We start from the raw sequence: 27892 nt of genomic DNA on the forward strand, positions 1-27892 counted from the left end.
AAATGAAGTCAAACTGTCACTGTTTGCAGATGACTTGATACTATATACAGAAAACCCTAAAGGCTCCACTAAAAAACTATAAGAAGTAATAAATGAATTCAGTAAAGTGGCAGGATTCAAATTTTATATACGGAAATTTGTTCCATTTCTGTACAATGATAACAAAATATGAGAAAGAGAAAATAAGAAAACAATCCCATTTATAATAGCATCAAAAAGAATAAAATATCTAGGAATAAACTTAACTAAAGAAGTGAAAGATCTATAAAACATTGATCATAATATTAAAGACAACACAATAAAGGGAAGGATATATCATGCTCATGGATTAGAAGGTTTAATATTGTTTAAATGACCATAATTCCCAAAGCAATCTGCAGATTCACTGAAATCTTTATCATAATTTCAATAGCATTTCACAGAACTAGAACAAATAATTCTAAAAGTTATAGGTAATCATAAACGACCCAAAATACACAAAACTATCTTGAGCAAAAAAAAAAAAAAAAAAAAACAAAGTTGGAGGTTTCGTGCTTCCTGATTTCAAACTGTACTACAAAAGCTATGGTAATCAAAACAATATGGTACTGGCACAAAAATGGACACATGGATCAATGGAAAGGTATAAAGATCCCAGAAATAAACCCACTCTCATATGGTCAATTTAATCAATGACAAAGGAGGCAATATACATTAGGGAAAAGACGGTCTTTTCAATAAATGATGGTAGGTAAACTGATGTTAGATACATGCAAAAAATGAATCTGGACAACTTTCACATACCATGTACAAAAATAAACTCAAAATGGATTAAAGTCTTAAAATAAATGTAAGGTCTGAATTCATAAAACTAAAAGAAAACAGGAAGCAAACACTTTGACTTCAGTCTTAGCAATATTTTTTGGCTATGTCTACTTGGATAAGGGCAACAAAAAGCAAAAATAAGCAAATGTGACTACATCAAACTAAAAAGCTTTTACAAAGTGAAGAAAATCATCAATAGAACAAAAAGACAACCTACTAAATAGGAGAAAATATTTTAAATGATATATGCAATAAGGGGTTAATATAAAAAATATAAAAAGAACTCATATAATGCAACAGCAAAAAACCACCAAATGATCTGATTAAATAATAGACAGAGGACTTGAATAGACAGTTCTCTAAAGAAGACATACAGATATCTAACAAACACATGAAGATGCTCAACATCACTAAACATCAGAAAAATGCAAGTGAAAACCATACCTGTCAGAGTTATTGTTATCAAAAAGTTGACAAATAACAAGTGTTGGTGAGGATGTGGAGAAAGGAGGATGCCCATGAACTGTTGGTGAGATTGTAAATTGGTGCAGCCACTGTGAAAAACAGTATGAAGTTTCCTCAAAAATTTCACCATAGAACTACCATATGACCCAGCAATTTCACTTCTGGGTATTTATCTGAAGAAAATAAAAACATCAATTTGAAAAGATATGTACATCCCTATGTTCATTGCAGCATTATTTAAAATAGCCAAGATACAGAAGCCATCTAGGTGTCTAGCAGTAGATAAATGAATAAAGAAGACGTGGTATATATATATACAATATCTTGTCACTTGTGACAACATGCATGGACCTAGGGGGCATAATGTTAACTGAAATAAGTCAAAGAAAGACAAACACTATGTGATTTCATTTATATGTGGAATCTAAAACAAAACAAAACAAATGAACAAGAAAAACAAAACAGACACACACATAAATACAGAGAATAAACTGCTGTTTGCTGGAGGGGAGGGGGTTTGGGGTATAGAAGAAAAGGTGAAAAAGATTAAAAGGCACAAACTTCCAGTTATAAATTAATAAGTCATGGAGATTTAATCTACAACATAAAAAGTTAGTCAATAATATCATAATTACTATATATGATGAGTTATTAGACTTATCTAGGTGATGACTTCATAAAGTACATAAATGTTGAATCATATGTTGTACACCTGAAACTAATATAATATATTTAATTATATTTTAATAAAGGAAGGCTGACAATAAATGTTTAAAATACATATATCTGATAACAGATTTCTATCCATAATAGGCAAATAACTCCTACAAACCAAAAATTAAGACAGATAACTCATAAGAAAAACTTTTTAGGGATAAAGACCTGAGCAAATATTGTGTAAAAAAGAATATCCATATTACCAATAAGCATATGAAGAGGCATTCGGCTTCAACTGATCATTAGGAAAAAGCAAATTAAAATCACAATGAGACCTCACTACATATCTACCAAAATAACTAAAAGGAAAAAGGTGCAAAATATCAAATGTTGGAGAGAATGTGGAGCAGTCAGAACTTTTACACACTGCTGGTGGTACTTGGAATTGGCATAACTGCTTTCAAAACCTTTTTCAGATTGTCTGTGGTAGGCAGAATTCTGAGATGGCCCCTAGGTTTCCACGCTCTGGTTTACATGCCCTGTAAAATCCACACCCCTTTGTGTGTGGACAAGGCTATGAATATAATAGATTTTACTTCTGTGTTTAGATTACATTACATGACGTAGATGAAGAGATTTATCAAATGTAGTTAGGTCCCAAATCAAATTAAAGTCTCAAATCAATTTAGTTGAGTTAATCAAAAATTAAGAGAAATTGGGGACTTCCAGTCAAGATGACTGAATAGGCAAATGCTGTGCTTCTCTCCTCTCATGACCACATCAGAATTACAACTAAACTATAGAACAACCATCATTAAGAATCATTGGAAGTCTAACTGAACAGAAGTTCTACAACTAAGGACATACACCTTGAGACTCATAATAGGGGCAGAGACTCAGAACAGGCCGGTACCACACCTGAATGTGATGGCTAAAGATTAGGAGAATTATCTTGGCTCTGGAGGTCCCACTAGAAGAGTGAGGAGTTCTAGTCCAACATCAGGCTCTCCAGTTCACAGTTCCTATACTGGGAAGAGAAGTTCTCACAACTTCTAGCTGTGAAAACAAGCAGATATTATGGCTGAATAAGATGGAGGCCTGCTGGAGTGCAAGGTGCGCCTCTTAAAGGGCCTGCACACAAACTTGCTCACTGATGGACTCACTGGCTCTGAGCTTCAGTGCTGGGGCAGCTGCTTGAAAAGCACCAGGGACATATGAGGAGAAACTGAATTTTCTGACTTCAAGATGAGGGCTGGAGGGGCAGCTTTCTACCAGATAGAAGTACTGGAAGAATTCATTGTTTCTTTGTTGAGTCCTTCCCCCACCCCAGCATACAGACACAGACAGTCACCATATCTGAGTCTCCATCAATGTGGCTAACACTGGTCACCCCACCTTGATGATTCTCTGAGACCCCACTTCACACTTGCAGGCTCACCCATGCTGCTTCCAGTGGCTTTTCCACACAAATGGCCTGACTTGGTTTATGCTGAGGACTTTCCTAAAATCTCTCAAATGTTCACAAAATCCAAACAAGTAGAGTGTGGCTTGGTGTGCCCTGTAACTCTTGTTAGCAGCCCCAAACCCGGCACTAGGACAGCCAGCCTCAATTCATAGCATGGCCTCTTGAGGTACTTCCAAGCCCAGCATGGATGGTAGACATAAGTCAATCGCTTGGTGGCTCATGCTAGGTGGTCCCAGGAAGGGCACAGGCTGCAGTTAAACTTGGCCTGTGGTGGGGCCCCTCCAGAAGGTCCCCGGGCTGTCACACCCAGTAGGAGGCTTTGGACAGAGCCAGAGCACATATGAGATTCCATCTGAGAACAACACACCTAAAGGGCAGACTGGACAAGCACCAGAGCCCTGCTAAAGCAAATCCTGCTCTTTAAGGTCAGTCCCTGCACAATAGCTCCTCTGCTATAGTCACAGCCAGTCCTTACAACCAATCAGCCCATGGATCGATTTCTCCCATAGATGTGCAAAAAGCAGCCAAGGCTGAACTACAACAGAAGAGCACACATGACATATATCAGGGACACCTCTGGAGCACCCAGCCCAGGTGACCAAGGAGACAGTGCCTCTGTGCCCTACATAACACCTACTACATAAGGCCACTCTACTAAGACTGGGAGACATAGCAGCTCTAGAAACAAGCATAAGGAGGCAACCAAAATGGAGAGACAAAGAAACATGTCCCAAATAAAAGAACAGAACCAAGCTCCAAAGAAATAACTAAATAAAATGGAGACAAGCAATGTACCAGATGCAGAGCTCAAAACACTGGTTATAAGAATGCTCAATGAACTTAGGGGAAGAGTAGATGAACTCAGGGAGAACTTAACAAAGAGGTAGGAAACATAAAAATGTAGATAGAAAACATAAAAAAGAACAAGTTAGAAATGAAAAATACAATAACTGAAATGAAGAATACCTTGGAGGGAATCAATAGTAAATTAGATGAAGCAGAGGATCAAATTAGCAATTTAGAGATAAGGTAGCAGAAACACCGAATCAGAACAGTAACAAGAAAAAAGAATCCAAAAAATGAAGATAGTTTAAAGGACTTCTGGGATAACATCAAGCATGCCAACATTTGCATCTCTTGTCTTGCACCAGAAAGACAAGAGAGAGCAAGGAATCTAAAACCTATTTGAAGAAATAATAACAAATCTTCTCTAAGAAATAAACATACAAGCCCAAGAAGTGCAGAGAATCCCAAACAAGATAAACCCAAAGAAGCTCACACCAAGACACATCATAATTAAAATTCCAAAGGTTAAAGACAAGTAAAAATCTTAAAAGCAGAAAGAGGAAAGCAGTTAGTTGCTTACAATGGAGCTCTCATAGGACCATTTGCTGATTTCGCCATAGAAACTTTGCAGATCAGGAGAAATTGGCATGAAATATTCAAAGTGATGAAAAGCAAGACTACAACCAAGAATATTCTACCCAGCAAGCTATTATATAGAATCAAAGGACAGAAAAAGAGCTTCCAAGATAAGAAAAAGCTAGAGTTCGTCAGTACAAAACCAATATTACAACAAATGTTAAAGGGACTTCTTTAAGAAGAAGAAGATGAAAAGTTCAATAGTATAAATAATAAAATAATGACAACTACATATGTATCAACAATTACTTTAAATGTAAGTGGATTAAATGCTTCAATCAAAGGATAAAGTAGCCGAATGAATAATAAAACAAGCCCCTTATATATGCTGCTTATAAGAGACTCCCTTCAGATTGAAAGACACACACACAGATTGAGAGTAAATGGATGGGAAAAGATATTTTATAAAAATGGAGAAAAAAAAGTTGGATAACAATACTTACACCTGATAAAATATATTTTAAAACAAAGGCTGTAACTAGAGACAAAAAAGGACCCAGTAGTCCCATTTTTGGGCATTTACTTCAAAGGGATATTTTGGGCATTTACTTCGAAGGGATATATTATAAGTAATGCTGCAATGTTCATTGCAGCATTACTTATAATAAAGAGCAGAGATGTGGAGGACACCTGGGTGTCCATTAACTGATAAATGGATAAAGAAGAGGTGGTAAATATACACAATGGAATATTACTCAGCCATAAAAAAGAATGAAACCTTGCCACCTGCAACAACATAGATGGGCTTAGAGGATATTGTTCTGAGTGGAGTAAGTCAGATAAAGACAAATGCCATATGATTTCATTTACATGTGGACTTTAAGGAACAAAATAAATGAACAAACTCATAGATACAGAGAATATTTTGATGGTTGCCAGATGGTAGGAGTGTTGTGGGGAGTGGATGAAAAAGGGAAAATGATTAAGAAGTATAAGTTGGTAGTTACAAAATAGTCATGAGGCTGTAAAGTATAGCATAAGGAATATAGTCAATAATACTGTAATAACTACATATGGTGTCAGATGGGTACTAGATTTACTGAGGCAATCACTTTGTAAGTTATATGTGTTTAATCACTATGTTGTACATCTGAAACTAATACAATATTGTATGCCAACTATAATTGAAAATTTTAAAAAAACAATATTAAAAGAAAAAATATCATGAGAAATTGTCTTGGGTGGGCCTTGCCTAATTATGTTAACCCTAAGCAAGGACCAAGCCCTTCCTGAAGGAAGAAATTTGAAGGGTTAGAATGTGAGAAGAATTATAGAGGGGGTCATGTGCCAAGGTCTTAAGAGTAGTCTCCAGAAACAGAGAGTGGTCCTGGTCCAATAGCCACCAAGAAAATGAAGACTCTAGGTCTCTAATTATGAAGAGCTAAATTTTCCTGAAAACCCACATATGCTTAGAATTGGATTTTTCCCTTAGTTGTTCCTCTAGATGAAAGACACACCTGGCCAATATTTTTATTTCAGCCTATGAGGTCTTGAGTAGAAGACCCAACTAAAATGTGTCAGACTTCTTATCCATGATAGTTATGAAATAATAAATTTGCATGGGTTTATGCCACAACATTTGTAGTAATTTGTTACACAGCAATAGAAAACTGACACAGTGTACAAGTTGAATGTATGCATACCCTTTGACTCAGCAATTCTATTCCTTGGGATGTTCCCAACAGAAAAGCATATATTTGTTCACCAAAATACATATATGACAATATCCACAGAAGCAATATTTACAATAACCAAAAACTGAAAACTAACCAAGTGAGCAAGAGGGAGGCTTATAGGATGCTGATAATATTTTATTTCTTGATCTGGATGCCTGTTATACATGCATGCCCCATTGATAAAAATGTATTAAGCTGTACCCTTCCCTAAATTATATTTCAATAAAACTAAAATGACAAAAATTTTATTTCATTACATAAGAGCACAATTATTGCTAGATTAAAATTTTTAAAAACTTTCACACATATAAAGCACTCACGTGATTTTACTTAGCCATAGTCCTACAAGGATAAAAAACAAAACATACTATAGCAAAACAAGAACACTCAATTTTCAGTTCGGAATTTTTCCTTAATTCTTACCTAATTTTTGGCCAACTCTCAACATATAGCTTTAATAAATAATTTTTGTTTTTTTCCAAGGGAATTAAAATAAATAGTGTATTGAGAATTTTAAGGCACCCTTTCTAATAACTCCTTTGTTATTACTGTAAATTCATTCACTCTCCTAGACACATGCTTCTTCTCTGATGAACATACATCTTTGGGCTAAGTCATGATAAAATAGAAAACTTTAGTCATAATACACCATTCTGAGAATAAAGTCAAAGGTATTTTTACTCCATTTTAGAGAATAAGAGTTAGGCAAATAATCAACAAAATATTTATCGAATACCTCATGTCAGGCCACCATGCTAAATATAGGAACTATAAAAAGACAATATATTGTTTCTCCTCTTGGAAGATTTATGATCTACCTGAAGAAATACATACTCATACACATTTTTAATGATGTAGGTTCATATGTTAATACCAAATAAGTATTAGATATAGAACAAAGTAGTAAAAAAGAAAGGAAAAGAAAAATATCAGAATTCTGAAATGGTGCCCTAAAGGCAGAGCTCTTAGCAGTCAGGAAAGGCTTGCTGGAGGCAGCATGATAGAAAAACAAAATTATTTTTGGTAAAGCAAATTTGGTTTTAAATCTGAGTTTTTCACTTTCCAGATATGAGCAGTTACTTAAATTCCTGGAACTTCAAGTTTTTCATCTGAGAATTAGGGCTGATGCTAATAATTTCTACCTCGTAGGTTTGTGAAGTTGGATGAGATAACTTAGTAAAATAGCAGGTTCCTCTAGTGTGCATAGTTGACCCTTCTTTTGAGTAAATAAATAATTACTGGGAATCTTTGGTGTCTGACACTGAGCATTAGAGATAATGGGGCAGTAGGAAGTTGGGAGGTGTACTAAATGTTAGGGGTTTAAAATGAAAATGAATAACAAATATTAACAAAAGTGAAGTACAGTAAAGCATGATAAAAAAACAAGACAAGACAAAACAAAAGTAAAGTACAGTAAAAGCATGATAAAAAAACAAGACAAGACAAAAGTAAAGTACAGTAAAGCATGATAAAAAACAAGTAAAGTACAGTAAAGCGTGATAAAAAAACAAGACAAGACAAGGGAAATTTGGAGTAATAAATAAAACTAAGAAAGATTTTTTATAGGCTGGCAAACCTAGTAATATGCTGGCTATGAAGAGGAAACCAGAAATATAGACGATATCCCTGAATATTTACCTTTTAAGTGAAAGGTAATACTTACATCCATATTTATGTACATATATGAAATGACTAGAGAAGTGACGACTATACTAGCTTATGTTGTGCAAGCTTTGCTTTTTGTCCCACAGGAATTTGGAGAGAAAAAAGCTCACTGTGGTCCACAGAATCAGGGAAGCTTTGGAGCCCAGTCTTGAAGGATGGATGGAGCATGGATCCAAGGGAAAAAAGAGGTTTTATTCTAGACAGATGTAGCATTAAGCAAAGATTCATCAGACAGAACTATTTTGCCAAAGACTGATTTTTACTTAAATATGTATCGGAGCAAAATCATTCAGGTAAGAGATGTTACTTCAGAGAGATATGGAGAGGTAAGGAGAGAGGTAGCAAGGTAGAAGCCCATGTCTCCTAGATAGGAATTGAAGGTTTGAGGCCATGATTAAAAACCAGTGGGCTCCTCTTCGAGAAAGAATGAGAGAGAAACAGACTTAGGTATCTGATTTCACTCTATAGTATGAGTTCTTTGAGATTTGAAAGTAAGTGTATTGAGACGATTCAACCTCATTTATGATGAGATCGTCCCAACACCTCCACGCTCAAATTCCATCATCAAAACTGTAAATCTCTCATTAGGTTGTTTACCTGTATACAAAAAAAAAAAAAAAAAAAGTAACCTTCTTGGACAATTAGTAAGTTAAGCCATTATCAGTCTTGGCTACATCTAGATTTGATTAAGTTTCTAAGATCATATCCTAGGGCCATATTTTCAAAAGGAGAAATAAAGAGGAGATAGCAAAATCCGCCTACACTATGAAAAGGTGCATGGTAGGGGGAGAAAGTAACAGCTACTTGTGCATCAACGGTAGCTTTTTACACTCTGGAACTGACGACTTTGGCATACTCCAATGCCCATCATGCCCTGCAGAGCACTTAGGTTGGTTTGGTAAGTACTAGGGTAAAAAGCATGAGTTCATCTCTGAAAGATCTGCATTTAAATCTTTGGTTGTTTTTATCATGGGCTTTATTGAGTCAATTTCCTTATCAGTACCATAGGCTTAATAATAATAGTAGCTTCCTAAAAATTATTGAGAATATTAAATAAGAATGTATGTAAGGACTCCAGCACATAAAGGTTCCCTATAACTGTCAGCTAATAATAATCACTATTATATTTATGGCGCCTGCGTCCTGGCTCTTCCCAAGTTTGAGGAGTGGGGTGGGAAAGAAGGAGGGTCTGCTTGCTTATTGGTTTGGCGGCACTCTTAAAATAGTCCCCAGGCCCTGGGCCAGAACAACAGCGGGCTGCTCCCTCAGCTGGCGTCCTCTTTCTCCTGCTCTACCCACGCTTCCCTGGAGCAACAAGTTCCCTTCTGCAAGACCCGCCCGCGCGCCACTGGCAGACCCAGCGCCTCTTTCGAGACCTCTCACAAACTCGCTGTCAAAGCCACCTGGGGTCGAAATTGCAACTGCCAACGCCCTACCGAGGCGAGAGAGCTCGCAGCATGTGAAAGAGCACTTGCCGCGGCTGGGAGGGAGGTGGGAGGCGTGGGAAGTTGGGACAGAGGGACTGATATGAGTCCCAGTTCGCGCTGCCCTTGAGGAGCAAAAGCAACGACAGAGAGCTCCCACCCTTCATCTCAAGCCTCCTTCCTGGGTTCAAGAGGGAGATTGGGCCCGGAATCCCACAAACCTCCAGCCGGCCCTCTGGTTGCCAAATTACATCCCTTTGTCCTCTAGGTTCTGCTCTCCTCGGTTTCTCCTTGCACCCTTACTCTATCCCACCACTCACCAGGTCCCGTAAGGACACTTGATATTCCTGACATGATATTTCGCAAAAAGAGCAGGTAAGTCACCCAGTGCTCTTCTCTTCCTTTCCTTCACAGGATGGGTACCCTGAACTCTCCAAAGGAGTCCCCAGGCATCCTAGACTGGCAGCCCCATCCAGCTGACCAAACCGTAGAACTCTAACAACTTACTGGGATGGGGATCCCCGCGTCCTCTTGGGAAAGCCAAGCCGGCTGCTCACAAACCAGGAGAGGCACCCCGACTTCTCCGCAGGAAACTCTCCTTAAAATCTACCTTTCCAGCTTCTATAGCTGTTCGTTGAGAACGTGAGCACTAACTAGGAGTACGCTCCGGGGGTGGGCTGTGGTGGGCGGGGACGAAGGCGAGAAGTTCAGCCCCGATTTTGGGAAGAAAAACCAGTTCAGGTCTGCTTTCCCTGTAAGAGAGCGGGGACCGAAGTCACCGGGAGGGAAATCCTCCTGGCGCGGGGTCCAAAGAGCACAGAGATGAATTACAATGTCTAAGCTTCTAGCCCTGTCCGTCCGAAATTACTCTTTCTGCGGGATTGGGAGCAGGGGATATATCTCTGGCAGGACAGCCAACGCCAAGCCCAGATGTTCAGCACTTTATCCCTCCATTCCAAGGCAGCCTTGAGAACTTGGTACCTCGGACAGCAGCCCGACGCACAGCATTGTTTGAAATGTGTTATCCTGTTTTCGCTACCAAGTCAAAGAGCAATAAATTATTTTTAATGACCTTACTAGTAGAATTTGAAGGACATTTTAATTACATAACCCGTGAAAGATCACTGGAGGCAATGTCGCGTTAAAGAGCCGATGGCATAATGTCTGCATCGCATGAGAAAGAGAGAAAACTTGCAAATCTGCAATGAGATTGCGCAGGGCTGTCCCCGTTTTGAAACAACATGCGAAATGCAAGGGATAGCTTACCTTTCGGACTCCAAAGCCGTGTTCTCCTGCAACTTGGCGAGCTTCTTCCTCTCCTCCTTTATGCAACTCCACAAGAAAATGATTCGTGAAGACTGGTCTCTCGGCAGATGCAAAGACCATGATACAGAAGAGGAGCCCGGCGGCCGCCTTCCACCGGGAGAAACAGCCACCTTTCATCTTTCTTTGGGAGTGGAAAGTGGTGCTAGGAGGCGCACAGGCTGGCGGAGCAGGGGACCCGGAGGAAAGATGCAAATAAAAAAAAAAATATGTATATACAGTTTTTGTTGTTTGTTTGTTGTTTTAAAAGAAATCTTTGTGTAGAGGAAGAGACTAGGGGCATAGAAAGCAGCAAATCAGTGTGTGATCTCCAGCATCTGGCTGGCGGGGAAGCCGTGTAGTCAGGCGGCCCAGTTCGCTGGCAGAGGTGCAAATGTGGGGACCTGTGTGTATCTGAGAGAAAGAGCGAGTGTATGTCTGTGCTTGATGCTAAATCTGCATTTTCAGCTCCTCCTTAGCTCTAATTCCACTGGGTCGGGAGGAGAGAACCAGCCTGGGTGACGTGCATCCTCCAGCAGCCAATGACGATGGGAGAAGCAGCGAACCCCGCCCTGGGCCACCCCGGGCCCGCCCCTGTCCGCCCCCGGCCTGGCGGGTTTGCCTCGGCTAGCGGGGGGGCTTCTCTCTGAGAGTCCTCTCCCCCGTCCCTGTCAGCACCCCGGAGAGCTCCTCCATCTCCTTACCCAGGCCCTCCTTGCTCCCAGGAAAATCCCCCCATTAGTAACCTGGTCGGCGGCACCCGAGTGATGTCATTGTTTGTGGAAATTTGTAAGGCTCTGTAGAGGGAATTACGGTGTGTGCCACTTTCTGAGGCCCCGAGGGGAGCTGGGGCACCGACCTCTGCCTATTCCTCTTTTCTGATAATTTTCCCCTGCAAAAACCTGCCTCTTCTCATCCACTCACTCTCTCACTCACTCACTCACTCACTCACTCACTCACTCACTCAAAGCATACTTGCCTCCCCTTCTCTGAATAGCAAAGCAAATATTAACTCTCCTCTTGCCTCCACTTTGAGATGACACCTTTGCTCCCCTTCCTGGTACTGGGAGCGTTGGGAAAAGCAGCCTTCTAGGGGTGGTGACTCATGGGGGCGAGAGTGCAGGAACGAGCTATTGTATGTATGTATGTATGAATGTATGTATTTATGTCTGTTTGTCTGTCTGTCTGTATGTATGTATGTATGCTCCAGGCAGGTCTATAACTAAGCAGCTGGGAAGCCTAGCAGGAGATCCAGCTTGCCTCACCAGCAATTGTGGTTAAATGCGACTCCTCTAGGAGTCTAAGCTGCTCTGCCTACACCACCTTCAAGGAAACAGCTGCTGGGACTGATACACCTAGAATACATTCTCAGATTTAGGGATATTGGTTGCCCGAGGACAGCAAGGGTGTGAATTTGGGAAGGTGTATCCACCAATCCCAGGCACTGGACCAAGATTCCATTTCAGCATTCTTAACTAGGGGTTAATTCAGGCAGAGTGTCAGGGGATCAGCTAAGTTATCCAGTTGAGAACTGTACACTCCCACTCTATTAATTGCTTACAACTGACTTCTTCTTGTTAGAGAGAAAGCAAGGACATGATGTCTGCAACAACATGAGAGAGTATTGTTTTAAAGCAACTCAAATATTGTTGAATTACAGAGTATGTACATTGATCTTGATGACCAAGTTCTAAATGCTGCTTTACTTGGATAAGAGATAAGAGAACTTTCTGACAGAGAGAAAGGAGAGAGAGAGAATATTGACATATTGCACACACATATCTCTACCTTTCTATCTATCTATCTATCTATCTATCTATCTATCTATCTATCATCTATCTATTTATCTTTACAGACTTTCTCCTTTTCATTTTAGTGTAAAGTCAGAACCTACAAAAAATACAATTTTGGTAGAAATGAATACTCATTTAATGCCGTGGGACTCACTGTCTTCACAGCAGATCTCCTTGCTGACATAGTTGGCTCCCCTAGAGACCTTTCAAACATTGCCAAATAAAAATGTAGGCATTATTGGAGGTTTTAATTAAAGTATAAGAAATCTATATGCAATTATTATTATTATTAATATTATTATTATTATTATTATTATTATTAGTAGTAGTAGTAGTAGTAGTAGTAATAGTAGTACTTGAATTACTTTAAGAAAAGCTAAGTGAGGTGCTGAAAAGTGAGGTGTTAGGATATAGGCTAAAGATGAGAGGGGCCAAAGTAGAGATAAGGTTTCCACAAAAGTGTTAATAAAAGGAAAGAGAGCTGCTCATTTTCTCACTTCTTTGCTGTTCATAGGCTCATTTCTGCTGAGATTCTTTTTTATTACCCTATCTTACTCCACAGCTTACCCCTCATAGTCCATCTGTTTGATTTTAACACTAGGTTTTCTTATGCAGAGACCTTCAAATTTTCCTATTTCTCTTTTTCTTACATTTTATCCATATTTTGAATCAAAATACTAGGCTGGTATGAAGAACTTTCAAATTGTTTTTCTTGCCCTGTATTGTCATTTGAGAAAAATGACACCAAATGTGAAAATTACATTAGATGGATTCACAATCATGGAGAGCATTTCAAAAGCAGCAACAGAGATAAAAATCTAAGTCTTCAGAAAAATAGATTCTAAAGAGCATCAAATAAGTCAATTTAGAAAATTATGGGTGTCATGAAATAGCACTGCTAATGTAGCTAAATCTCTCTGAAAATGAACATGAAATTACCATCTATTCAGAGATATTTATTAATTTTTTTCTGAAACCACAGAGCAATACTTTATTTTATAAATAAATTTCTAAGATAAAATGCTAATAAATGTTGGATCTTACGTATCTGCATTTCAAATAATTAAAACCACATAAAGTTGTGTACAAGCTAAATAAAGCCTTAGATGGATGATTAAAAAGAGCCATTTTTAGTGGTTTACATAGAATAGAGTTCATCATAGTATTGTCAGAACAGCATAGTAAATGAAAATAGAATTCTTTTTGTGATGCAAATGATAAATATCTAATGCATAACAATGTAGTAGCAAGTGGAGGAAGTGTATTGATACATTAATTGTTATTTGAAATACAAAGACAAATCCATGTGCATGTACACAATGCTTCTTTTAGATAACTATTTCTAAGCTCTTTTTTTCCCTCAAATGCCAATAGTAACTTTGGAATAAGAAGGTGAACAGGAGAATGGCAGCAGAATGTTTCAAGAACTGAAATGGAATCCTGTTGACAGAATCTCTATTGTAGGCTCTGCTGTCACTGACTGTGCCACATGGGGTAAACCACTGCATCTCTCAAATGCCCTGTCTCCTTATCTGTAAAAGATACTGTTGGGTTATATATTCTTCAGGTCAAAAACCTACAATTTCAAAGAGATATCAAAGTACAGAGAATAATGTAGAACGTATCAACAGCTTGAGAAATGTTGAGGACAGTCATATATTTTTTTATAACATTTATGGTGGCCAAGAAATATTTATTTTTATATAACCTCCCCATAAGAGTCTCATATTTGCTAATTTTGTGGATATGAAGAAAGAATAACTGACACAAACTGAGTGACAGTACCAGACATAAAAACCATCAGTATGTTTAGGTTCTTATTATTTAAGATAATGTTGTATCTGTTGAGAAAACATGAATATTTGGTTTCAGTTCAGATATGCCACATACCCCCTAGAGTCTCTTTGACATCATTGTCCCACAAAGACCAGAAATTCCCATTTTATGACTTCATAACTGTAAATCAACAGATCTATGTGTAATTAAAAGAACCCAAACCACCCAAGGTATAATTGGGATCCCCCCCACTCAGATGTACTTCTGGAAAGAACTTTGGGCCCAGGGAGCTTCAGTTCAAGGGAAACCCATTACTGAGTAGGAGAAAGCTAGAAGCAGCCTTAGGAGAGGCTGCTGAATCTTTGAATATTCTTTGGGCCGTTATGGAAAAGATCTTAGGTTCTGTTGATTTCTTTTCAATTGGATGGGGTGTAATCTGAAGGAGAATAAAACATGTACATCAGAAAGTACAATTTAAAATACAGCTGTGTTAAAAATCAGTTTGGGCTTTGCCATTTCTTTTGCATTCATTCTGAGCACTTTAAGTGCAGCAGTAATAATTTCATCAGATGTCACAATTCTCTACTATCATACTGTGTTACTAACACTTTCAAGTAGATTCCTTCTAATGACCCTGCCCTGGCTGTCTCCTCCACTCCAGCCCATACTCAGGCTTTCTGAAGCATTGTTACCACTTAATGAGTTTCTGCCAAATTTTGAATTCAACATTGATAAAGTTTTTCTTATTTTATCCAGATGATTTTTATTTTCTAAGATCTCATCTTATTTCTTTTTGTGATATTTATCTACAGTCTTGCATTTGCTGTATTTTAAAATTCAAGGACTCAGAAATTTTTAATTAGTTCCTTGGTATGCACTCACTTCTTCTAAATCATTGAAATTCACTTGGTCTTGCCTCCCATTCCTATAGCCTTTATCAACTTTTACCTTTTCCTTAAATGACCTATCTCTGTTTTTTCTTTAGTTGCAAAGTCTTAGCTGATTTTTGTTATCTAAGCTATCCTAAATTAATATAGTGTGGAGGACTCATTGGGCTTTATCAAGTGTTTTATTATCATCAAAGCATTAAATCTAGAGTGCTTTAGATTTTATTCATTTTGTAACTTCATCAATAAGCGGTCAGATTTATTCAGACTAATCAACTCTTCATAAACAAAAGTTACTCATTGCTTCCTTATTTTTCGACATAGCAAAAATTAATTTTTTTGTGCTAATTTAGGTTTTATTATCTTGGTAGAATTTGAGGTAGCTAAACAATGAGGACTAAGAATCGTTTTAATGTTCTTTTGAAAATTGGGAACACATTACTATTTACTATCTTTAGGTTCCTTTTAGTCTACAGGAATACAAAATAATGTCTGCTCACCTGGAAAGGTAATTAGCTATTTCTCAGGGCTTATTGGAACGTTGCTTATTGTCTATAGAAAGTGATTATCTATTCATGAATTCTCTACCTTGAGTTATTTCCCTTTTTATGGTCTTTTTAAAAAATACAGTAAATGTTCAATTCACTTTTTGAATGATTATGGAAATTATCTTTAATAAGAAGATTATTTTTGGTTTTTTTGCTCCTTAAACTAAATATAATGTAGAAATAATTCAGAGGGAACAAAGCATATCACTTGTTAGCAAATATAAACTAGACTTTAAGAAGATAAAAATATTATTTGTAAAATAAAAGTTCTAGCATTAAAATGTACTTACTAGTTTTTAAGGCTAACTCTGGCATTGCAATGAAATGGCGTTGCAAGGAAAGTCTTTACTTATAACTAGATTCTTTGGGTAATTACACACTATTTAATATTGTTTTGGATGACCTAGCCCAAATAGAAAAATTGATATGTAATGTTATTTAACATCCTGGAAGAACGTCTATAAATTTATGGCTGTGCTGTCAGATATTCCATTTTCCATTTCTTCTGAAAATATTTGATCCTTTAGTGGTTTTAGAAACATAGCATAGTCTATTTTATGAAAGTTTATCATACAATATTCATTTTATTTTCTTCTGATACTAGAGAGAGTGAAGCAAAAATACACCTTAGAAACATATTTATAAAACTAGCTACTCAAAACAATACCTGTGGCCTTTATAGATTTATTTTATCTTTAAAATTTTTTTCAATCAAGAGATTATAATTGATATAGGATCCAATCATAGTATTCTTAATTGCTAATAACACACTCCATGATGCATCAATTTCTGCTAGTGGCCTCAAGTTCATATCAATTTTATTTGGATCACAGTGTTAAAAAAATAACCACCACCCTTTAAAAATACATAATTTCTTATAAAAGAAAATTTCAAGATATAGTTTCTTTAGGAATGATCGATGATTTGGCAACATAGTGGCAATTAGCTGGAGTTAATAGTTGCCATCCTCCTTCTCCTCCCCCAAATGTAATAGGACCTGAGCTACCTAGTTTGCCAGAATCCTCACCTAGTCTCCTGACTCATGTGTTTTACATTTCTGACCTGGTTCATAAAGCCATCTAAATTTGTGACTTCTGGTTTAAACAATCTCTGAGGTCTATTTCATTTTGTTATAGAGATTTTTATAATGCCTTTAATAGAACACACTTAAATAATATGGAAATAAGAGTGTATTCTCTAAAAAAATTAGCATAGATGTAAAAAAGCTTAACATATTAAACTCAGACTTCCAGAATACAGACTTTCAGTGAAATGGAAAGTCTTAGCCAAAAGTCACATTTTTTAACATCAGATAACACAGAATAGACAAATTGGCATTTCCTCCCTTCTCTGTTAGTGAAAACCTTTGCAAATGTCCAATATGGTTAGCTTTTCTTATGTTCTGCATTTTGCTATAGGGTAGTCCTTAGAGGAATTCCTGGGGAATATAGAACTAGGATTACCAATATGAGAAGATGAGATAATGAGAAAGAATATGAATTAGACTATAAATACTGAAGAGAGGGTAGAGAGGGTAGAGGGTATTGTGGGAAGATTGTGAGACTGGAAGTAAAGATTCTTTTGTTTAATGCTGGCTGTGTGTCATTTTAGCCATGTGACCTGTAGTAAATCACTTCATTCTCTGTGCCTCAATGTTAAGTGGGAGTAGGGATTAATTGCTTAGACTGATTGTGTCTAAGATTGTTTAGAGATAATTTTCAATCATAATATTCTAGATCAAGCAATCATTCCTCTCATGCATCTTGTATCTCTTAAGGTTTACTGGCTGCATACGCTATGTAATGGTAAGTGAAGTACAGAAATGTGGTTCTATAAAATATAACAAAATTATTATAATCATTGACTGTATTTATAGGTACAGAGAACAAACTGATGGTTGCCAGAGTGGAGAGGGGTAGGCGGATAGATGGAATAAGTGAAGAGAATTAAGAGGTACAAACTTCCATTTATGAAATAAATAAGTCACAGGGATGTAATGTACAACATAGGGAATATAGTCAATAATATTGTAATAATTTTGTATGAGGATGCGTGATAACTAGACTTATCAAGGTGATCATTTCATAATATATAAAAATATTGAATCACTATCTTGTACACCCGAAACTAATATAATATTATGTGTCAACTATAATTCAAATAAAAAACAACTAAAAAAACCCCCAAGGTATAGCTATCATTGCCACTATATGTTGTATAACAAATCGCACTAAACTTAATGACTTACAACGAGTGTTTTATTCTTATGTTGTAATTGCCTGTGGTTTGGCTGATCTAGGCTGGGCTTGGATGAGTGGCTTTACTTCAGGATATAGATTGGCTCAACTTGGCTCCAGCCTGTGAGTTTGGTTTAGATCTTCTCTGCATGTACTTTTTTGAAGCCCAGACTGAAGTGGCAGTGGTTACTTGAGGCGTACTCTTCTTATGACTCAAAAACTCAGGCCAAACCCAGAACAACAGTTAAGCCCTCTGTTGCACTATGTCCACTAGTGTTCTATTAGCCAAAGCAAGTCAGTCACAAGCCAAGGCTAACTTTGTCCATAGTAAGAGACTGAGGAGAGAGCTTTGTTGAATACTAATACAAATTATAACAAGAAAAGTTCAGCATCTATAAACATTTTTATTGAAAAGCCTATTTTTACAAGTCAATTAATGATAAAAAGCCAATTTAAATAACTGTCTCAGGAACTATTTTAAAGGATTAATTTCTAAATTAATATGTATGATGAATCTAGGATATGTTCTAAATATTGAGAAAGACCATTTCAATAATTTTATTTCTGTGTGGAAGAATAAATTACTCTTCTTTTAGAGGCCTTTAGAATTAGAGTAGGTATCCTTTAGGACATTTTTTCAAAATAGTCAAGTAAGCATTGCTGGGGCCTGAGTATGACTTGAATGACAATGTTCAGTTTGAGGATGACAGAAATAAGGTTAATGTGGCCTCAAAATGGATCGGCTCAGACTAAACCATAATAAAATATATGAAGCCTAGAGTTGAGAAATGGTTGTAGAATCTAGTTATGTGACTTTAGACTTCAAACACATTCTAGACTGTAATTTTCCACTTGTATTAATTCTTCTTTTTCTCCTCCTCCTCCACCTCCTCCTCCTCTTCCTCTCTGTCCCCTACTCCTTCTCCTCCTTCTCCTTTTTTTCTGTTACAAGTAATAGAACTGGAACACTAGCTGAATTAAACAAAGAAGGAGATTTCTTGTTTTACATCCTTAAAAAGTCCACAAGTAGATATGGATTCAGGTAATGCTGAATCCAGAGCTTTCTCTATCTTCATTTTTAGCATCTGATATAGTTTTTGTTGGTTTAACTTCAGAGGAAAGGAAGCTTTTTTCCCCCAGTAATTTTTGTAAAATCTTGGAATAGCAGTTCATTCTTGGCTTGTGGCATGTGACCAATTCTTCCCCAATACAGAGTCCAGAGGATTGGAGTCAGCTACTAGCCAGGCTTGTGCATTGTGCTTTCTCCTGGAACTGACACATGACCTGAATTTTATGCACTGAGAATAGAGATGTTTTTATTAGATGAAAAAAACCAGAGGGCTTTTCCACATAGAATAAGGCAAGAACTTTAAATGGATAAAAACGACATATATGTATTATAATTTTTAAAAATTTATTTATTTTAATTAGTTTCAAGTATACACCACATTGGTTAGATATCTATATAGTTCATAAAACGATCCCCCCAATTGCTCACTCCCTCCCCTGACCCTCCACCTAGCCAACGTATTAATGCTAACTGCATTCCCTATACCGTGCTCTCCATCCCCATGACCATCCATCAGCTACTAATTTGTACTTCTTTAACCCTTCACCCCATTCTCCCAGCCCCCCAACTCCCTCCCTTCTTTTTATCATTAAATTGTCCACTATATTTGTGAATCTGTTTTTTGTTAGTTTGTTCTTTTTTATTCCTTAGATTCCATATATCAGTGAAATCACGTAGTGTTTATCTTTCTCTGTCTGACTTAAATATCTTTTAGGTTCATCAAAGCAATATCTTTTTCCATCTCCTTCCTTTTAGTCTGTGTGTGTCTTTTAATCTGAAGTGAGTGTCTTATAGGCAATGTGTAGGGGTCTTGTTTTCCTTTCCATTCAACCGCTCTATCTTTTGATTGGAACACTTAATTCTTTTCTATTTGAGGTATGTAGTGATAGGAATGTAGTTGTTACTATTCTTTATTCTTGTTTTTGATACATGTTTTTTCTTCTTAAAGAAGTCCCTCTAACATTTCCTGTAATATTGGCTTGGTGTTGATAAATTCCTTTAGCTTATTTTTGTCTGGGAAGCTCTTTATCCATCCTTTGACTCTAAATGCTAGCTTTGCTGGATAAATTATTCTTGGTTGTAGATCCTGAGTCTTCATCCTGTCGAATATTTTTTTTGCCAAGCCCTTCTGTCCTGTATAGTTTCTTTTGAGAAATCAGCTGCCAGTCTTATGAGTTTTTCCTTAAAAGTAACTATAAGTTTCCCTCTCTTGCTGCTTTTAATATTCTTTCTTTGTATTTAAACTTTGGCACTTTAATTATGATGTTTCTTGGTATGGGTCTCTTTGGATCCCTGATTTTTAAAATTCTCTGAGCTTCCTGGGATTTTATGTCTATTTCTTTCACTAGGTTAGGGAAGTTTTCATCATTATTTTTTCAAACAGCTGTTCAACATCTTGATTTTTTTCAGTTACACCAATCAGATGGATATTTGGACCCTTAATAGTGTCCCATATGCTCCTTAAATTATGTTTATAGTCTTGGCATCTTATCTCCTGCCATTCTGATTGTGTGTCCTTGGCTTCCTCATCATCTAGATAGGGCATTTGATCCTTTTCTTTATTCACTTTGTTATTCCTTTGTTTATTCCATTTAATATACTTCTCACCTCAGATAATGTATTCTTTATTTCTGACTGGTTCCCTTTCGTAATTTCCATTTCCATTTTTGTGTTTTTTATCTCTTTGTTGAAGTTCTCACTGAATTTATCTACACTTCCCAAAAGTTCATTGAGCATCTTTATAATTAGTGTTTTGAACTCTGCATCTGTTAGATTACTTGACTCCATTATACCTGGATCTCTGTTCTGTTCTCTCATATGGTTTCTGCTTCTTTGTCTTCCCATTTTGGCTGTCTTTCTGTGTCTGTTTCTATGTACAATGCAAAGCACCTAAGACTTCCAGTCTTATTAGTATAGATTTGTGAAGTAGGTGATCAGTGGCATAGTCTTGAGAGAGGTTCAGCTGCAGGCCAAATTTAGCCCAAGCCTCTGCCACTCCGGACTACCTGTTAAGATTCAACAAGCAATCCACAGATGCTGTGCTTATAGTTGCCTCAAAAGGCCACACCAGAAACCGAGGCCAGCTGCCACCAGTGTGAGTCTTGGCTCTTCTCAGCAGGGAACATGGGACTTGCTGAGGACACAACTGGATGTGGCTTGAGTGGGGCTGCGAGTTGCGGGGTGGGGGTGGGGGATAGGGTTTCAGAGAATCCTCTGGGCAGAGCGACCTCTGTTATCCAGTTTGATTACCTCACGGTTATTGCAGCTCTGTGTCTGTGCACTCGGAGGGGGAGGGCTCAACAGGGAACAATGGATACCACTTGCCTTAGCCCTCACTCCAACGGTGTCTCCCTGTAAGTTCCTGGTGCCCCATGCCCGCAGCCTAATAGACACTGATGCTCAGAGCTAGCAGAGGGAGCAGGTCCATCATTGCGAAAATCCTCTCGTGGTCACGGCCCCTTTAAGAGGCTTCTGCTGCTGCCAGAGCCTTGGTCTCACTCAGCCACTGGAGACCATGCAGCCCCACGTCCTCGCCCCATTCTACCTTCTGCCATTGCAGGATGATTTCTTGGATTTCTCCCTAGGTGTATGGCTTGTTCATTTAGGTCCCAGGTGATTTTTCCTTGCTGCTTGCTCCTTGTTTCCATCACAACTTTGATTTAGTTGCCAGAGGGATGAACAGAGCCTCTATCATCTATGCCATTTTTTTCTCCTCTATTATCATTTTTTAAAGTGAAGATGAACAATGCATTAGTGTGACATATAATTTATAAAGTAGAACTATATTGAAAAGTGATGACTAAAATAAAGCTAAGATATAAATGGTCTGATACTATACTAATACATCCTCTACATGTTGGGAAGAGGATGATATTTGATGTACTGATTATTTGTGGATGTCAAGAAGAACCATTACATTTGTATGGGCTCAACAGGCAATGATGGCTCTTAGCCAATGGGTATAAACATATCACAAACTCATGTTTGGTGACTTCTCAATGATGAGTTGACTCAGCTAGAGTAAGGGGGTGGTAAATCAAATTATGGGTTCATTCTTCATGAAGGGAAGTCAGTTAGTCATTTTACCATGTAGCAGTATGTAAATGCCAGGATTCAAATGGTGATAAAAATAAAACTTTGTAAAATATACTTATGCTAGAATAAGTCTTCATGTTTTTTCCCCACTGACAGAGAAAGGAGGCCTCTTGTTCTCAGTTCTACATGAGATGGCAAAATCATCTCAACTTTCAGCATTGCCCACAGTAGCTTATGTTAATTACATTGTTTCTTCAAGGTGCCCTTATTATTTCTCCTCTCATCTTTCCCAGGAGACATGCACCAGGAGGAGCTGGCAAGTTCTTTTGGCAAGAACAGATGAATAAATAAGGAACATGAGCTTGCATCTTTTAGCAGAGGTGATTTGTCAAAAACCACAGCACTGTGGCCGTTTTCAGATTTTAAGGGATATGTTCAACCTTAATCAAAGAGAATTTTAAATCTAAGTCATTGAATAAATTGAGGAAAATGTTTGAGTAGAACATGAAGTTAATCATTCACATATTGCTTATTAAATTGGCCTGAGGCATTTCAAATATGTTCTAGAGTGTTAGCTAATGGTGAATTATCTACTCGTGTTTGTTTAATTTATTGAGTGGTGAGTGGGATTGAGCGAGGAATCTCATGAAGAAAATTGACTTTGATACTCAAGAGTGAACAGAATATCTGAACAAGAGACCCCTGAGGACCAGCTACTTGTTATAACTACAACATGATGAATATGGATAAATTGGGTTCTATAATACAATCTGAGTTTGCAATATCTTGTAATTTTCAACATTGTTATGTTTTATTATGTAGATCTCAACTATATATATTACGTGTGTTTGGTTATTTCTGTTTTCCTATTCAGATCTCCTCTCCCTTCTCTAATGTGTGTTGTGCTCTTGACAGACTTTAATGAACCACAACAATGAGATTCACTGCTTTATGGTTTCCCATCGAATTCAGCTAACTGCAAGAACTATTTTAAAAATTTTGGAGAGTGAGCTAAAAGAATCAACTCAGAGTTATTATTTTCCAGGATCCTTTGCTGTTGGGTTACCACATGTTGACTTCATTATTTCTTAAATTCCACAGCTTCTGTTGGGGAGTCCTTTCCATTACAACCCTTTCCCAGATTCTACTAGCCACTTCCTTCCTTTGTGTTTTCAGGCTCCAGTGTTTTGGAGCTTGGCTACATTAATTGGATTTTCTCGATCCTCCTGTACATTCAAAAACAGTCCCTTAATAAACTCTCTTCAATTATTCCATCTGCATATATCATTTCTTTCTTGCTGGTTTCCTTACTGACATATTACCTATGTAAAATATGACATATACTATATATTTTTAAGACATAGAATACAATTACATTCAATTTATTTCATATTTAAACACAGAACTTGTGGTGAATATAATCAAAACAAATCTCAGCTTTCTGGGAAGCCAGCTGTGTAAAAACAGTAGCGAAAGAACAAACAAACAAATAAAAACAAAAAAATGTGACATATATTGGAGTAAGTGGAATAATATTAATGAAAACTATGTTAGAAGGCATGGATAAATTTGGAAAATCAGGAGTTTGAGGGAAAGTTGCTAGGACCAAACAATGAGAATTGAAATTGTGAACAACCAGGAAATCCTAACATCTGAGGGCTAAGAGTTGAGAGAGACTGAGAAAAACTGAAAGAGAGAGAGAGAGAGAGAGAGAGAGAGAGAGAGAGAAACACTAACTCACTAAAAAGGATATATGTATGTGTTAGGTGTGGCGTAGGGTTTAAGGAGGTAGGATGAAAATTACAGGACTCTGCTGGGTGACAGCACTCAGAACCATCTGTAGCAGCCTCGTGGTGGCTCTGTCCATGGTGCTGGCAGAGTCCATGCTGATGCATATATCCCCTCTTCCTCTGAGGACTAGGTAAGCTGAAAGAATTCTTAATGCTTAACTGATGTGCCTTCAGACTTCCTTAGAAATTATTTTATACTAAAGAGAAATTATTTTATAATAAAGGCATCCTCCAGAAGAGCAAACCGTACCAGGCTAAAAGAAGAAAGGGGGTAATGTCATTTATCTCCTAGTTATTACACGTTTGTGCATGATTGATACTAGCATTACTGCCTCTGGCGATTGATCTGAGCACATTACCATGATAAAACAATTTACCATAAAGATAGGTGCAAATGTGAAAACTCTGAGAAGCAGTTTTAAAATAAGAGGCCAGGGCAAAAACAACTCTTAAGACTACAGGATGGAAATACTTCAAATATCTGTATATAAATATGAGACCGAGTTTCTTCTATGTCTTCCGATATTTTGTCCTAGGTTAAAAAATTGTTACTGTATGTAATAAAATGTCAAAAAATTTTAAGAATATGATGAGAACAAATTAGAGTATACAACAAAGGATATTTTTGTGTTTCTGAAAGAAATTGCAATTTAAATGCCTAGACACTATTCTAGGCATTTTGCACATGTTAACTCACTTCATACTTAAAATATTTTTTCTTGTCTCCATTTACATATGCTAAAACCAAGGCACAAAGAGCTTATGTTACTTCTCTGACTAAGATCACAAAGCTATTAAGTGGGGGAGGCAGACTTGAAACCCAAAGAATCTGGCCCCAAATCCATGCTCTTCATCATGATTTTGTGCCTTATTTTCTCTCTGGTAGCCAGGGAAAAGAGCACACACTTTTTAGATTAATAGATTTGGATTCAAATATAGATTCAGTAACTAGCTATGTGACCTTGAGCTAGTTACTAAGCTGATCTCAGTTAAAGTTTCAGTTTTTCTGAGATTTTTTTTTAACTGCCAAATGATGGTATTCTTTGAATTGGCCATTTACTTACTTGTTGAGCACTTATGAGCTTAGAACTAAGCAAGGTGCTATCGGCAGAAAATTAAACCACCATTCAAAAGTTTCGCTCATGGATGCAAGCAAAAATATGTTTAAAATACATGCTTAATTGGAATAAATTTTCTTGCAGCTGGTCCTGAAACATTCCAGCTAAGAAGACAAGAAAAGATGTTATTGAAGAATCCCTTCTCTTTTGTTCTTTACTTTCTCCATGCAACCCACTGTATCCCCTTCTTAGAGAATTTTCTTTATAGTATTCCTTTGTCAAAGTTAATTCCATTTTAAATCTGCTATCTATATTCGCCTTTACAAATCACTAATGCACATCAGAACCCTTGCTGAGACATGAACACTAAATTTTCAGATACCTGAAAATTTGACTGATACATGGCAGGGTGGGAAGGATATCATTCCACATCCCTACATTAAAATTGTTAGAAAAATAACATCCTGGCCATAACTTGACTGCAAGTGCTAGCGTGGAAGACCAGTTCCTGGAAGATATGAGAGGATATGTGTTGGCTTTCTGCAAGGGAAAGGCTGTATACAGTTCCAAGAGACAGATTGTGGCTTTTTTCCTCCTCTTCCTTGAGTTTGATGGCAAGGCATATGATATGGGTCACCCATTCAAATTTGATGGCAATATGGCACATGACATGGATCACACAGTCTCAGGTTGCTAAATAATCTCCAGGATTTAAGAAGGCAACATGCATATGTTTAATGAAGAGAAGCCACAGAACAAAGAAGGTAATTTTTCTGGGATTGAATTTTGCCACAATTCATGTAATCACCAAGGCTTTCCAGATCTAGAAGGGCACACGAAAGAGAAAGGCTTAAGTGAATTTGCATCCTGAGGCCTCTAGGCTCCTGCTCATTTGGCAAGAGTTGAGCAGCAGACAAGAGATCTGGTTGCTTCCAGGCTGAGCATCCTTCAGGTGTGGCTTAAATCAAGGCTAGGTGTTTTTCTCTAGGTAGTCTAGGCTGGAATGGCACTCTCATTGAATGCTGCTAGAGGAAAAAGGGAGGACTTGACCACACCCCCAGAAGAAGCCACTCGCAAGAGCTGAAGTTGATTGGGAAGTACTCTTATCTGAGCAATGTGTGTGTGTGTATGTGTGTGTGTGTGGATTGGGGTGGACAAACCAATGCTTTTTACACTTTTTAGTTGCTCAACAAAAGATTATAGAATTGAACAGAGCCTCTAAACTTTTCTTATTAAAATATAAGTGGGACTAATAGGGGATAAAAGAGATTTATGGCTTACTTTTTATAGTGACAGAGAGCCATTTGTCTAGAGCCATTTGAGTCTGTTGGACATCTACCAATTAGAATTGTTCTTTAGGAAATTAAGAACATGCAAACCACTCTTATTTTGATTTTTGCTTAAACATTGCTAGTAGAAGGCTCTTTGGAAATAAACATAGAATGACAAAAAAGATTTATTAAGAATTCATTATTGACACTCTTTATGGATAAGAAAACTAAGGCCAAGGAGACTTTTATAGCAGCAGATTGTAACTCAAAATGAGGTCTCCAGGTTTCCAAACTCTTAGATCCATGCTTTACTTTAAAGCCTCAATTTCTGTAGGGTATAGTCAGCAATACTGAAGTGGGAAAAGTAAAAAATGAGACTTATTACATCTTCGGGACAGATAAACTGACCACATCAATTATTGAAGACTCTATAGTGTATACCTTTCTCCATGGGGGAGGCACCCAGAGGAAGCATTAGACATAGTCTCTTTATACTCCTAGGGCCTAAAATCTAGTTGAGAGGACAAAATTTGGACATGGCAAGATAACCAACTGAAAACTGAGAGTGCTGTATGCCAAATCGGTGTAGAGAGGGATTGAAATAGGCAAGGGGGGCTTTATGTAGGAGGCAAACCTTGATGTGAGTCAGGAAGGCAAGAAAATGTTGTTCTAGAAGTTGATAGCAATACAAAGGTAAGAATGAGATGACTAAGGGTAACAACTCTGTTAGAATTGAAGTTTTAATGAAAAGGAGAAAGAGTGATGGGGCTGGAAATGGAGACTGGGTCAGGTTACGAGTGGACACTGAATGTCAAGAAGAGAAAGTTGGTTTTCATCCTGTACCACAAACTTATTCAAATATCCTATTAGCAAAATATTGTGAGTTGCACCTAGTGTGTACATAAGTATATGTACACACATTTATATGTATGTACATATATGTGTGTGTATATATGTACATATATATGCTAATCCATCATATATATTATGAAACATCCCCCAAAATAGTGTTAAAAGTAATAATTAAGATGAAATAATTTTAAATGTCTTGATAATTGAGGTGGCCAAAATATACTTAAGCATATGTTCATTGTTATTAAAAAATTTATTTAAATTCATATTTCAGACAGTTTATTTGAAATTATTTCTGTTTCTTCTTTTATAATTTTAATTTTGTACTCTTGGTTTGAAAGTTAAACATTCTATTTTTATTCTTTAGGAGTTTACTCCTAACATATTAAGATCAACTGCTAAGTTGACCTGAAGCTGACCAATAGCTGTGTCATTGCTCTGGGGAAAAAGAAGAATTAAAAAGTCTTGTTTTATCCCTCATTTCACCTTCAGCCATATTGGGACAATCTGGAAATAGAGTTGAATGCTCTTATAGGTATACTTGTTTATTAATTATTTAATTAACAGTAAACATTACACACCCTTACTTTCTATAGGCCATTGCTTTGTCTGAACTAATTTCTCTCTTTTCTGGAGAAGATTTTAGCCAAGTGTGTGTGTGTGTGTGTGTGTGTGTGTGTGTGTGTGTGTGTGTG

The 27892-nt window shown here is 37.2% G+C and overlaps 1 protein-coding gene across 1 annotated transcript in view; it reads right to left on the minus strand.

Annotated features, from left to right (window-relative positions):
• The window catches only part of PCSK2 (proprotein convertase subtilisin/kexin type 2), a 246318-nt gene extending 234984 nt beyond the window's left edge, over window positions 1-11334 (minus strand). The window contains exon 1 of the mRNA XM_039874445.1: window positions 10845-11334. Coding sequence (XP_039730379.1) covers window positions 10845-11021 — 177 coding nt within the window. The 5' untranslated portion in view covers window positions 11022-11334. The remainder of the gene's footprint in view (window positions 1-10844) is intronic.
• Between the last annotated feature and the right edge of the window lie 16558 nt (window positions 11335-27892).

Source organism: Pteropus medius, unplaced genomic scaffold (assembly GCF_902729225.1).
Source record: "Pteropus medius unplaced genomic scaffold, Ma_sr-lr_union100, whole genome shotgun sequence".
Taxonomy (NCBI): domain Eukaryota; kingdom Metazoa; phylum Chordata; class Mammalia; order Chiroptera; family Pteropodidae; genus Pteropus; species Pteropus medius.